General features: G+C 41.0%; 5 protein-coding genes across 5 annotated transcripts; 1 reads left to right on the forward strand and 4 right to left on the reverse strand.

Annotated features, from left to right (window-relative positions):
* Positions 1-166: 166 nt before the first annotated feature.
* LACBIDRAFT_297829 (uncharacterized protein) lies at positions 167-749 on the forward strand (the record flags this gene model as incomplete). Its single annotated transcript, XM_001881154.1, has 2 exons — positions 167-394; positions 464-749. Exons 1-2 carry the CDS (start codon positions 228-230, stop codon positions 747-749), a joined length of 453 nt encoding a protein of 150 aa, XP_001881189.1. The 5' UTR covers positions 167-227.
* A 928-nt stretch (positions 750-1,677) lies between these two features.
* On the reverse strand, positions 1,678-1,878 carry LACBIDRAFT_297830 (uncharacterized protein; the record flags this gene model as incomplete). Its single annotated transcript, XM_001881330.1, has 1 exon — positions 1,678-1,878. The coding sequence occupies one exon, from the start codon at positions 1,876-1,878 to the stop codon at positions 1,720-1,722; it is 159 nt and encodes a 52-aa protein (XP_001881365.1). The 3' UTR covers positions 1,678-1,719.
* Positions 1,879-3,783: 1,905 nt separating this feature from the next.
* On the reverse strand, positions 3,784-4,139 carry LACBIDRAFT_297831 (uncharacterized protein; the record flags this gene model as incomplete). The annotated part of the gene is made up of 2 exons (XM_001881331.1): positions 3,784-4,015; positions 4,108-4,139. The coding sequence occupies 2 exons, from the start codon at positions 4,137-4,139 to the stop codon at positions 3,784-3,786; spliced, it is 264 nt and encodes an 87-aa protein (XP_001881366.1).
* A 7,896-nt stretch (positions 4,140-12,035) lies between these two features.
* LACBIDRAFT_297833 (uncharacterized protein) lies at positions 12,036-13,305 on the reverse strand (the record flags this gene model as incomplete). The annotated part of the gene is made up of 8 exons (XM_001881332.1): positions 12,036-12,064; positions 12,124-12,147; positions 12,210-12,233; positions 12,286-12,303; positions 12,366-12,386; positions 12,438-12,555; positions 12,615-12,835; positions 12,882-13,305. The coding sequence occupies 8 exons, from the start codon at positions 13,303-13,305 to the stop codon at positions 12,036-12,038; spliced, it is 879 nt and encodes a 292-aa protein (XP_001881367.1).
* Positions 13,306-13,511: 206 nt separating this feature from the next.
* LACBIDRAFT_297834 (uncharacterized protein) lies at positions 13,512-13,661 on the reverse strand (the record flags this gene model as incomplete). Its single annotated transcript, XM_001881333.1, has 1 exon — positions 13,512-13,661. One exon carries the CDS (start codon positions 13,659-13,661, stop codon positions 13,512-13,514), a length of 150 nt encoding a protein of 49 aa, XP_001881368.1.
* Positions 13,662-14,050: the final 389 nt, after the last annotated feature.

Below are 14,050 nucleotides of genomic sequence, written 5' to 3' on the forward strand. Positions count from 1 at the left end.
CTGGATCCCCTTGGAACCAAATTCGTCTCCAGATTTTCTCCTGGCGTTGTCGTCAAATTCGGCTTCGACCACGACGCTGAAGTCCGCGCGCTGCAGTTCATCCATGGTCAGCTTTCCGTTCACACACCACGCGTTTTGCATCATGCCCCTTTCCCCAAACTTCCCGTCGTCGAGCCCTGGCATTGGGAGGATGTCCAGGCGTTCCTCTCGATACCGTTATCGGCAACATGTCTTCCACCGAACTCGACCACATCGCCGATCAATTGCTCGTTATTCTTGATGAGATGCGCTCATACAAGAGCACGACGCTCGGGGCAGTCACCGGCGGTCCTTACCGCAATCGAAACATGCCCTACCCTTGGCAACCTCCGCACGCATTTTCGAACGTCAAGGAGTAAGTAGACTACTACCGCGGTATATTCCTTGAATTCTGTGGACCCCATTACGTGGACGAGCTATTCAGCCACTTCCCGACCGACGGACAGGTCCACTTCACTCACGGCGACCTCCTCCCCCATAACATCCTTGTCGATGGTTCCAAGATTACAGCTATCGTTGACTGGGAAACTGCCGGCTATTATCCTGATTTTTGGGAATACTGCTGGATGCACGATTGTGGATGGATGACGCCGGCATGGGGACGAGTTCTTGCCCGCATGTTCCCAGGCCCGCCTCGGGAAAAGGAAATCGATGCTGTGTATCAGATCCTTCGTGATCTTTATTACAACAGTAGTGGAATGCAGAGTTGACGTCGCGGCCGCAACGCTGCGCTTTTTTTCACCACGCGACAACTTTCCTTAGTGAATCAACTCCGACACCTTGCTACAACCGACCGTCGACACACCCGCTACAGCCTTGACTGAGTTTCAAATCCTTGATGGCCACATAGCATGCTCTGTACATACCAGATCTTTTACATTGAGAAACACCATAAAATTCCCAAAATGTGTGAGAATCTCAGTCTCCTTCTTACTGAATGGTATCTCTGTTATGTAGAAATTAGGTATGGCATCATTGATCTCCCAAATATGTACAATGACCAATTGCACACATGTATGTTTTCATACAGTAAATTTGAAGCACACATAATAATGAAGGGGGTACAGTCTTTTACAGGTCCTCGATACACCCAAATGAAAAACTCTTCCCATCTATGAACGACTTTGGTTTTCCAAAATCTGAAGAGACAGAACCCTTTGTATTACCTTAAATAAGCTATGTACCAGAGCATTTGAAGATACATGCAAAGCTGGCTGTGTATCTTGTTGAATACTAGTGTATTGAGGAGGTATAAGTCCATTTTAGGAAATGATACCAACAACAACAAGCCTCATTGCTCTGTATTCAACATTGACTGGTCATTATAACTATCAGAGAGTTTTTATAGAAGCCATATGTACCTGCAGATGATATAAGTACACGGATCCGGGATTTGAGGTGGTTTGAAGAAACTACACAAGTGTCAAAAGTGTATTGAGGACCTATTCTGTATTGAGGACTTGTTGAGGACCTGTAAAAGACTGTAACTACAGGATGACAAAACAATCCATGCTGCTGCCAGCAAGACCAATTAGAATTAGAATTATTTACTAGAGGCTGACACTTAGCAGTGGCAGCAGGCACCTTGCTTGCTGACAAATACGCTGCTTTGCACCAATACAATGTGACTTTTTTTTTGTAACAAAGGAAACAGTGTTCAAGAGCTATAGCGCTACATAGTTATGTATATAAACATTGGAGCTGGCACCAAGCTGGCACTAAGAAAGAGATGACAATATCATGTTTTGAAAAGACCAGTTGTTTGCACTGGTTTGCTTGCTTGCATGTGCCATATGCAAGAAAAGAGCCCCATGGCCCATAGAAAGTTTGTTTGTTCATGCTTGCCCACTTGTGTGTGCGATATGCAAGAAAAGACCCCCATGGCCCCTGGGTAGTTTGTTTGTACCTGTTTGGTATTTATGACCTTGGGAGACCTTGACAAGCAAGGTGATTAGCTAACTACGCTGCATCAGCAACTCATGTGACCATGTGACCTTCACAGAAGCCCAGAAGCATGCACTATAGAATCATGATTTTTGCACCAAATGTGACTGAGATATAGCTGATTTAATGAAATTTATTAAAATGAACTGTAATTCAGTCATTTCTGGACCATTTTGGATGTGCTTGTGCTTGAAAAAAAATAATCTGAAATTCCCGAAAATGATGTACTTCCCTAGCAGGCATCTTGCACAGCTTTTGCATGTCCGTCGCTGAGTGCACGTGATCTATCAAATTTATCGAATTTAGCTGTAATTCAGTTATTTCAGGACCATTTTGAACGTTCTTGGGCTCAAAAAAATCGGACAATCCCAAAGATGATGTACTTCTCTAGTGGGCATTTTGCACAGCTTTTGCATGCCCATCGCTGAGCGCACATGATCTATTAAATTTATCAAATTTAGCTGTAATTTAGTCATTTCTAGACCATTTTGAACATTCTTGGGCTCGAAAAAATCGGACAATCCCAAGAATGACGTACTTCCATAGTGGGCATCTTGCACAGCTTTCAAATGCCTGTAACTGAGAGCATGTGATCAGTGAAATTCATCGAAATTAGCTGTAACTCAGCTGTTTCTGGACCATTTTGGTTGTTCTTGGGCTTGTTTTAATCGGAATTTTATTTGGAATATTGCAGAAATAATGTATTTCTCTAGTAGGCATTTTTCACTGCTTTTGCGTGTTCATAACTGTGAGCACATAATCAATTCTCTGCCCTGTGTTGCTTCAAACATTCTTTTTTTCTTCAGGTAACTTGACATCTTCTGAACTTCATTTCTCTAATTTTACTTACATGTATTTATTCCCAATGATTCAGTGAAGTAGCATAAGAGTACAATAATCAGCCCAATAAGGTTAGTGTGTCCAAAATATTGGAGCTGATTTCTCACTGATCATGACTTATTCGCTCTTATCTGTTGTGAATCTGCTCACAGCAAGTTCATGATTTGCAAAAATAAATCTTCAATTTCACTCGAAATGATGGTCAAAAAAGCTCCATATATTGGTATGCAATAGATTAACATGATAGATATTGCTAGTGCATAACATAATAATGAGCAAGAATAAGAGAACTGCAATTTCAGGGGTAAGTGGCATGACAGTGATGGAACCCCATAGACACTACTCAAGGGGGCATATAACCCACTTGGTCGAATGAACAATAGGACACCAAGAATGCCACATATGGATGGTCTACAGCAATCAAGGACAATGGTCGTGGAACTGCATCAGCAAGGTCATTGAGGCAATTTGAGGAGATGGAGGTGGAAAGGTGTTGTTAGGCATGACAGAGGATCATAAGGCCAGGGTGTGCTTCAAGCAGTGAGAAAGCAGAGAGGGGTGGAGCCTGTTTGGGCTTTGTATGTCGATAGCTGGAGGGCACATGATCTGTTAGTTACACTTATCAAGTAGAAAGAATGAAGAACCTTTTTTATGAAGCAAGGCCAACAAAGGCCCATTGGTTGCCCACTTCTTGGACTGGGAAATGGGAGTATCCACTTTGTAATCTGCATTTTGAGGTGATGAGCATATGAGGATTGGAAGTGGAATGTAGATGGTGTCAATGGCAGCATCGTGGAGAATGTGATCTAAGCCAAAAATCAACTGTCAGATTGGATATAGCCTCAAAGCTGCAGGACTTACCTTGAAAAATGTCTCAATGTTTTTCAAGTTCTGTTCCAAAACACCATTCAAGATGATGGTGATGTTGTAGGTGACACAGGTGACAGAGAGCCAGACCCATCATTTGACCCCATCATTTGACACATTGTCACTTGGCAACACAGGCACAGGCGGAATATATGTGCTATGGAATGCCCTCATCTGGCAGGTGTCACCAGACAGCCTAGGGACTGCCATGAACAAGACATGAGAGGAAGGTGTATCAGCTGCAAATGAGACACCAGACACCCATTCTGGGAAGAGAGAGGCCCACAGTACTCTAGGGCACAGCTGCAACATGTTGCACATAAACCTGAGTTCCCTGTGTCATCGCCATCAGCAATATACTGGCCTTGAGAACATTTAATTGAACTTTTCAAGATAGGGGAATATTTAGAGACTGACCAAATATCACGAACAATACGAATGGAGCACATGTTGTGCCAATGAAGAGCCCATACAGCACACTCACAGCTTGTGGTATGATTCTGTTCAAAGTGTGAGACAGGAGAGCAGATATTGTTCCAGGGAGACTTACTCTCTGTGAAGATTAGAGTTGAGCAGATTTAATGGGGTAAGATTTGGAGGGTGTACCTGAATATCACTGTAGGCAAAGATACCACCCAGCAAAACTAGCACGACACTGACAGTGAGATGGCTCCAAAACTCTGGTGACCCTGGTGATGTGCCATGGTTGCCTTCAGGATGTTTGGTGATGTGAATATGGCTGGTGAGCACAGTTCATATCAGCAGGACGAGGATGAGGAATCAGGATGGGTGGTGGGAGGAAGAACAAAGAAAATGTTCAAATTTTTCCATGTTGTGAATTTAACATGACCACATGATGTTGGAGTTCCAGTGAACTTGTAATCAATTTCCCAAAGAGTCTCCATCAAGGTCTCCACCACCAGTAATGGTCGACAATGATACGCTGAAAGAATTCATACCCGACAGCCAATGGGGTATGCCACTGCCCATCATGACTAGCTCTGCACACTCTTCCTTAACCACCCTAAATTATGCATTGACAATTCTGGTGGACCATCAATGTTCAACCACCATCTTTGCTACATCCTCCTCACATACAAGCACCATATCTGAGCACACCCTCATTGATGGATTCCGCTCCTATCTCTTCCCTCCCCATTTGCACAGACCATTTGAACTACCACTTGACGATGAGCTCAATGGTGTCATTGGAGCCTTCCCAGACTCGATGTGTTGCAGGGGGGTGTGGATTTGTGTATGGAGGCTAAACACGAATAATTGCCTGACAAAGAGCTGGCATCACCAGCAACATTTGATGGCACAGGTGCTACATCATCACTGGTGCACAATGCTCATCTGATCACTTACAGGAAGTCCTATCTGTCTGCCTCAACACCTCAAGAGATCTCTTTCATTGTTTTCCATTTGTCTGTCACGTCATCAGTACATTTTCTTGTTCACTTTGCTCCTTGCCTTTCCCACCCCTCTCTCCTTTGCCTCTTCAATTCTTCCTTCCCTTTCATCTTTCCTTTGTCTCCTCATCTCCTTTGTTACCTCCCTCCCTCATTCCCTCCCTGTTTTCCAATGAACAAACTAATTCTCTTTTTCTTTTCCTCCACAGCATGTTTAGACCCAACTTCTTGCTTGCACCTCCTCGCCCTGCTAGAGGATCTCCACACACCCTGATCCCCATGCATACCTCAGGATGTGCACACAGGAGGAGTTGCTGGGATGGGTTGTGCATGTGTTGGGTGTTGGTGAGGGGGTGTTATGCCAAGGACAATGTGGATTGATGCCAAAAAGAAAGTAGGTGAGGCGAAGGTGGGCTGTATTGACACCCATGTCTATATCTATATTAACTTAGAATATCTACAGTCAACTTGATCAATACATATACCTATGAACTAAAAAGTACAGAAGTATATTAGTAGTATCGAAACAAGTCTACGCTGAAGAGAATCGAGCCACAGGAAGGTCTTGGGCAGAGTTTAGCATAAGTTCAAAAAACACGAAATTACAAATAAACATGGAAAATATGTTTCTTCCCCCCCAACTTTTTGATGGAGCCCACCTTTAAGAACTCCAAACCAAGCCCTGATGTCAAGATGTCAGCACAAACCTAACCCCATTTTTTTGACCACTAATGTGATCAATAGATTGGCAGATATTCCGGAACTGTCAATATGTTATTTTCAAGGGGGTGGCGGAATGTGGAAAAGAGACCAACACTTGTTATTTTTTTTTCAGAGTTCTGCTTGACACCCCCCCACCACCTACCTTCCTAATAGAGTATGTTTTTCCCATAGAATGTTTTTTTTTTGAATTTATAAAATTCACAGAAAATTTACATGTAACAAGTAAATTTAGCCTAATGGTGGTGGTTACTCCAAATCTGATTATGTTGTACATTGCACCATGGCCGGCTGCATCGCAGTTATGGTTGCTGGGATTGTAATAGGGAGCTGGGAAGGGAGGGTAATGGTGCCAAGTAAGAATCCAAAGTGTTGAAGGTGGTGTGACTGATTGCAACTAGGTCAGCGTAAAGGCTGTTGGATACTTACAGTGTCTTTCACTGCCATTTGCACACACGAATCATAAATTTCGTGTTTGCTTCTGTTGTCCTCAGGGTTTTTCTGTCACATATATTGGCCCAGAATGGATGAGTTGATCTTGGGGATCTTGAGTGAACCAGCATCCAACCTCACTCTAGCCCTTGCCCATGGCAGCTCAAGTCTCTGGATACATGATCATCTGGCATGCAGAAGAATCCCTTTCTCCTTGTGAAATTGCTGACCTGCAGATGTTCAAGTTGCTGTGACAAAAAAACCTGAGGGTAACAGGTACAACAGATGCAAACATGATTCATGCTGTGCAAACAACAGTGAAAGACACTGTATGAGTAGACTAGCATGAGAAGCCTGAGCATCTTGGCTTGGGCACTTGGGGTGGCATGTGGAGTGTATTAGGGTGTGTTGAGACTTGAGACTTGATGTAGACGGTATGTCACCACATCAGGTTTGTGATTGATTTGGGCCATCAGCGCTTCAGCTTCGGATGCATCTCATCAATAATCCATGGAATGTCGCTGACAATGAAAATTTGAAATTGATGGGGGTCACTTTTATTTTTCGGCCGGACCCCCCCCCAACCCTTGGTTCAGGATCCATGTCCTGCTACCCCTTGGTTATTTTGCTCCACAACATATCTTTATCATCCTTCGGAATGCCTGAATGACCTAAAACAAAAGCACCAAGTGATTTTAAGGCTGTATTGGTAGGTTTAAAATGCCCTTGGCCAAGTAAATACATTCACATTCCTGATTATATTTCCAGGAAGTTTTTCAGAAGGCACCACCGTCCACTGCTTGTGGATAGGGCCAGTGCTTTGCATGGCATGTATGAGTCCTTCCTGTGGACTCTGAATTTAGCTCTGAGCATACCCACTTCAATATTATGGCAACCATGAGCACTCTTCTTATTTTTCAGCCTTTTTTTGTTGAATTTTCTAGCAATTTTTTCTGATTTTATAACAATTTTTCTGTTTATGGTAAAATGTTCCCACAATCTTATTTGCATATATCTGAGAAAAGAAGATAGCTAGTTACATTCTGTCATCTGTAACAACATACTTGTGGCTAATTTCCTTTTTGGTCAAAATTCCCACAGTACTAGAAGCACAGCCCCTCACTTAGCTCTATAAACAACAATTGTAGCCTCTTTGCTTAGCTTTACAAATATATATAAATGATGTCATACAGACCATTCCTCATTGAGAAAAACACAAAATACTAAAAAAATTGGACACTTTTTGAAAATAGGCACATGTTATAACCAAGACTTGTGTAAGAGGCCATTGCAAGCATGGCAGGAATGAGTCCTCTTTTGCAAGGGCAATAGTAACCCATGTCTGCTTTTTCTGAATTTCTGGATATATTTGTATTACACACTAGTGAGTTTCCCTATTTGAGTGTCATGCTGAACTCTAAGCAGAGTTTCTCAGCATCATCACCAATTCATCAATAGGAAACAATTCTATATTTTTCTCATTTTTTGCTCATTTTCTGGTTATATGCAGGTAGATAACCATATTTGGAAGTCCATTCTAGACCCTGAAACTGTTATCCAACATCATCACTTATAATCATCACCATCCCTCAATTTTTTCTGATTTTTCTGCTATTTTATAACTATTTTTGGATAGATTACCATATTTGGATATGTATCCTGGACCCTGAACACATTATCTAATGTGATCACCCACTTCAGTCACCCACCTTGAACAAGCTATTAGCTAGGAAATCTTGAAAAATTATCCAGGCTAATAGATCCTCTGGCCGTTTTTTTTTTGGCCTTTGGATAGAAATATATTATTGGATTTGATAGAAAATGTTTGACCTCTAATATTGTGACCAGAAATATTTGGGTAGATAAATTGTGTTCAAAAATATCCTAGTCAAGTGAAAGTGGTCAGAAATGTTTGAAGGGTGTCAGACTGGTAAGAAATGTTTGAAGGGTGTCAGACTGGTAAGAAATGTTTGAAGGGTGTCAGACTGGTAAGAAATGTTTGAGCCAAGTCAAACTGGCCAGAAATGTTTGAGGTGTGCCAGAGTGACTAGAAATGTTTCAGTGGTGTGACATCGCTCGGATATGTTTTAAGCATGTCACACTGCTAAAAAATCTTTTGGCCTTGTCACATGGCTAGAACATTTCCAACCAGTGTCACGGGGTATCTGGGGTCCCAGTTTCAGAAAAAAAACTTGGTTTTTCTGGCACAGTTCTCTCAATATTTTGCACATGGCTTTTTTTTTGTTTCTTATTGGAGTTACAATCCAAAATCATATATTTCAACACTTTATAATGCATAACTCATCTGAAAGCAGGACTTATCACTATTTACATACACTTTCATCCTATCAATAGTCAAAACAATGAGTCTGTATAGCTTTTTCGAAACTCATCAGATAAAGCTACCATCTCAACAGCCTCCAATAACTCTGTCTCTTCACCCTCTTCTTCATCACCCTCATCATCCTCATCATCTTCCTCCTCTTCATTGTCATCATCATATATCTCTCTTTCATTCTCAGCAACCATGGCAGTCATTTCAAACTTACGCGCCTCCATAAGATCTTCCAATGATGGTCCCCATGAATCTGGCATAGGTTTGTGAGGATCAATCATACGTGTTTTGTCTTGCCAGTTGTTGCATAAGCGTGCTAAGAATTCTGCACGCAAGACCATCTGATAGACTACTTCTTCACTTATATTCTTCTTCATAGCCATTGTTACACATTTCCACTCCTCAATGAGCCAATCTTGCATGGCACTTCTCTCATATGCTAGTCTCCTTTCTTCCTCATTACATCTATCCCACTCAAGCATGGATTTTATTCCCTTTCGAACATTTTCATCACCCAACCATTTGGGGATTTCTCCTCCAGGTGAAATATCAGTCTCATCTAGGCCCACATCTTGCCATATGTCATCATCAACATCCAGCTTGAACAATCCATCACTGGCAATAGGATGAGGTGCACGAGCACCACGTGGTGCTTGTTTCTTCTTAATCATAGCCTCCAACTCTCCACATAACTCATTGTATTTTTTTGCAAGCTGTTGAATACCAGGTTCCTTCCGCTTGATTTGAGACACTGAGTGGTCCTGTAGCTTCTTATCTGCATTATGTCATTAGTGAGGTATAATACTGATATCAGTATTTATAGCCTACCATTGGTATTTGTTTTGCGGTAAGCTCTTTCTAATCCATCGAGTTCAAATTTTCGCTGCTGAAGTCTGGTTCTCAACCTCTTTTTTAAGGCCAAGGCATTTATCCGGACTTTTAAGAATTTGTTTCCCAGTAACCGATCAAGCCGGAGTCGGCCATCTGTTCCAAGCATTCCATGTTTACTTTTGTAGGCTTTCTCTAGTTTGTTGCATTTCTCTTTGAGTTCAGCAAGTGTCACTCTAACTTCAGAGACATCCCACCCATCTTCATACCGCCCAGATTGAATCATACCCTCAAACTTGTATATCTCTTTATTGCACGAATCTGTATCCTCTTTCAATTGTATAATCTCTTCAATGAGTTTATCTGCCAGATTCTTGGATTGACGGGGCATTGGCTTAGTCTGTGCAACCAGTTGAGCAGCCCATTCCTCTCTTAGAATATCTTCAGTGATATCTAACTCTGCCAGCTCATCTAAAACACCAAGAGCTTCTGACTTGCGTGTATTCATGGAAACCCATTTACGTCTGAGCCAATCTCCAAGATTCAATAGTGACTTCTTATCTAGATGCTTCACTTGAGTATCCAAGGTATAGAGACGGTTATAGTATCCAGTAACTCTCAGTGATGGGATGAGCAGTTTAATTGAGCTCCAAAAGCGCTCACAGCCCTCACCATCTGTAAGTCCAAAGCCTATACATTTTCTTGGGTGATAAATGAGCTGGCAAGCCCATTGATGGCCATAAGCATGAAACACTGATATAGCCCAGATGAGTCTATCATGGAAGTCTTTCAGAAAGCCCCATTTAATACAACTACGATGAAGCTGACAGCCAATATCATAGAGCACACCCACTCTAGCAGTCGAGGGTAAATGGTTGAACAAACGTTCTAAAAGAACCAGAGCATAGTGTTGCTTCTCTCCTGCAGAAGTCATGTTTACCAGCCATAAGACACGATCATGTCGACAGAGAAGAGCCATAAGTCCAGTATCAGAAAAGAACTGAGTGCTAGCTTTAACTCGTTTTTCATCTGCAGCAGTAAAAGAGTCTCCACACATGTTCAGCACAGAGTTTGGAACTTTGAGTCCAGGCTCACACAAATCAGGATTTTCATCCTTCTGAGGCTGTAAAGGAGTATCTTGTGACTTTTTACCTTTTGAACCAGACTTGGGCTCTGGGCGGATTTCATTGACTATATCCTCCATTGCCTTGACATCTTCTGAAGAGATGAATGCTGTATCCGGGTGCTTACGAGGGGCAGGTGGCTCTTTACCCTGAGCCTTGCACGACTTTTGCTTGAAACAAGCATCCAAGCATACAATGAAATCAACCCTTACAAAAAAAGTTGAGATCACAATAATAGTGTTGCCAACAAACTCCACATACAAATCATCAGGCTTTGACCAATCTTTTCCACCAAAGCACAAAGGACACCGTCCTCTCAGATAATCACTTGGTCTTTCCAAGTTTGGTGCAGCAATGTGTATATCCTCATCTAAACATTTGCTCCAGTACATACCTTTCACTGGACAAAAAACCACATACCGATTTCAATATTATCTTCTAAAAAAATGTGAAAACAGTTAGATATAAAACTTTTTCTGAGCCAAAAATGAGGGAAAAAAAACCTTGATAAATATTACTTGTGGGTGTGGGCCAGTGCTTTGCATGGCATGTATGAGTCCTTTCTGTGGACTCTAAATTTAATATTAGGAAATTGGTCATGTAATCACTTTATGATTTTCTGAGTTTTGTTCTATATTTGCAAATAGACCCTGAGCTCTGAGCCTAGCCATCAATATCATAGCAACAATGTGTGGTATTCTTTTTTTTTTTTTTTTTTTTTCATTTTATAGCAAATTTTCCCAATTTTATAACTATTTTTCTGTTTATGGTAAAATATTCCCACAGTCCTGTTTGCATATATCTCAGGAAAGAGGATGGTTAGTTATATTTTGTGACCTATAATAGCATGCTCTATATATTTGTGATGAATTTCCTTTTTTGGGTTAAAATTCCCACGGTATCAGAAACACAGCCTCTCACTTAGCTCCATAAACAACAATTGTAGCCCCTTTCCTTACCTTTATAGATATATATAAATAATGTCATGCAGACCATTCCTCATTGAGAAAAACACAAAATACTGAAAAAATTGGACACTTTTTGGAAATTGTCATGCAATTTTGACCAATATCTCAAAGAGCAAGAAAGCTGGTCTCAAAATATAGTCACATTGCATGATATGACAATATTTTTACATGGTTGTCTTGATTTCCATATTTGGATATGGACCCTGAATACTGGACACAGCCCCTTCAACACCATGGCAACAGAGAAGATCACTCTTAATTTTGGGGTATTTTTTTCAGATTTTCTGGCAACTTTTAGGTGGTTTCTATATTTAGATATTGACCCTGAACCCTGAACAAAGCCTCCCCACCTTACTAAGCAATATTCTGATTTTTACATATTTTTTGCTGATTTCTTTTACCATTTTTCCTGATTTTATGGCTGCTTTTCTGTTTAAGGGAAAAGGTTCCCGCGGTGATGAAAGGTAAATGAATGAATGAATCAATGAAAAATTTGCCTAAGTCCTCAGTTGATAAAGAATGAGTCTTACTCGTAAACTCGTAAGGACTCATAATCTGTGTTACACAAAAAAAGAATTAGCATAAGAAGTTTTCACTTAAAAGAAAATAAATACCATCAGCCATTTCAACATTTTCATCTGCAAAAAAAAGTTTTATTGTCAGCAGAAAGATTTCTTATATCAAGAGCAAAAACAGAAACCTTGTTCTATTCCAACATTTTTATCTTTTCAAAAAAAGTTAGAATTACACAAATCTTTCTGATTAAAGAAAAAAACCTTGGTCCATTTCTTCATCTGTGAAAAAATGTTTGAGTTGCAGCAGAAATATATTTTGACTGAGCCAGAAAAAGAAATACCTTGCTCAATCTCATAGTCTTCTGTTTGAAAAGTTTTTAGTTCCAAGAAACATTGTCGTAAGCAAGAAATACCTGAAACTTTGATTGAACTTCTCATGTCATCCAGATAATTGTTGACAAGAAGGTTCTTCTTATCAATCAAAGTAGCATACCACTGCATAGCACTTCCAAAACGATGACACAAACTATTCTAAAGTAAAAGAACTTTTCAGCAAGGAAAAACATTGACAGAAAACAAATAAAACATACCCGAGTTGTTAACTTGTATCTTCTGTTTCCAAGAAAGGTCTCCAAGGTTTCACACCAAGCCGTAGTATTTGGAGCTGCATTTACAAACAGCTCATTTACAAACTCAAGCATATTCAAGTCCACTGCAAGAGATGGATTAACTGGTGCACATGGAAAGAACCCTAGCTCAAGGAGTTGAAGTGCTGGGGAAGTGCAATTGCAGAGGGAAAGAATCTCAATACCTGCCAAAATTATTAGTGACTTCTCAAAATATACTAGAACACATACACTCAAAGAAAATGCATGCAACATTCAATTGTCTGCCTGACCCACAACCAGCACATCCCCTTCGAGAACGCACTTGCGCCATATCTCGCAAGGAGTCCGTTTCATGTAGAAGTTTGACATATGGCTCCATTAGACTGGGAAGAACCTTGGTTTCCCATCGCTGAAATTGTTTCTGCTTTTTTCCTGGTAGCTGGACAGTATCACCTTCATTTTCAAAGGTAAGAGTTGTTGCCAGTGGCTGAAAAGGGTCTGCTTTCTTGGAAACCCCAGGCTTAAAGGGCTGGACAAAATGTCCAGCTGGTGTGTACAGATTTCCTTTAACAGCTTTATGAGCCTTCAAGGATTTGGGTGCAGTGTCTACAGGAAAAAGGCCAGCATTTTCTGGTGGCAAAGACTTAGCTGGTTTTTTCTTGTACATTGACATGATGACTTGGCTGAGTGAAGGACACACAGAGAAGGGGGGAAGGAAGCAGAATGTCGATCATGGACAAGGCACTCTTATCTGACCCCCATACTTTCCTAAAACGGACACAAGTTCACATGTATATTAAAAAAAGAAAGGTACCAAAATAAACGCGCAAGATATAAACACCGACAAGACAAAAGGATCCGAGATGACGAGGTTGGCAATTATGAAGTAGCAATGCGATGTGGGGTGGAGGGGGCATGACCGAAGTAATCGAAGAATGTTTGGCAATACAGTCCAACAGCCATTTCCTCCATACACTCAAAGTCTGTGCGCGTCGTTGCCAACTTCCCAGACCCATCAAATATCGACATTGATGCAAGTGCACGCGCATCAGGACCAGGCCAACCTGTGATGAGCACACGTAAAGCTTCTACTGACCTTGCCCGATCCCTCCAATTGAGTGGTACCTACCACTTTTATGATAAAACCTGGGCATTTGCCTGCACAGTCTTTTCAATCCCCCCAAGTGAAATATGAAATGAAATGCCTAGGCTATTTCATTCTTGCTTTGCAGCTATTTCATTCCTACCCACCACATTTTTCATTTCTCCTTGGCAATGAAATGCATTTCATTCTTTTGCCTGTGCTTTTTCATAACTTTTTCATTCTTTGCCAACTTTATTTCTTTTCTTTTCATTCTTTGCCAGTATCATTTCATTCTTTTGCCTGCGCTTTTTCATAATTTTTTTTTCATTCTTTG

This window comes from Laccaria bicolor, genomic scaffold (assembly GCF_000143565.1).
Source record: "Laccaria bicolor S238N-H82 LACBIscaffold_12 genomic scaffold, whole genome shotgun sequence".
NCBI classification, from domain to species: Eukaryota; Fungi; Basidiomycota; class Agaricomycetes; order Agaricales; family Hydnangiaceae; genus Laccaria; species Laccaria bicolor.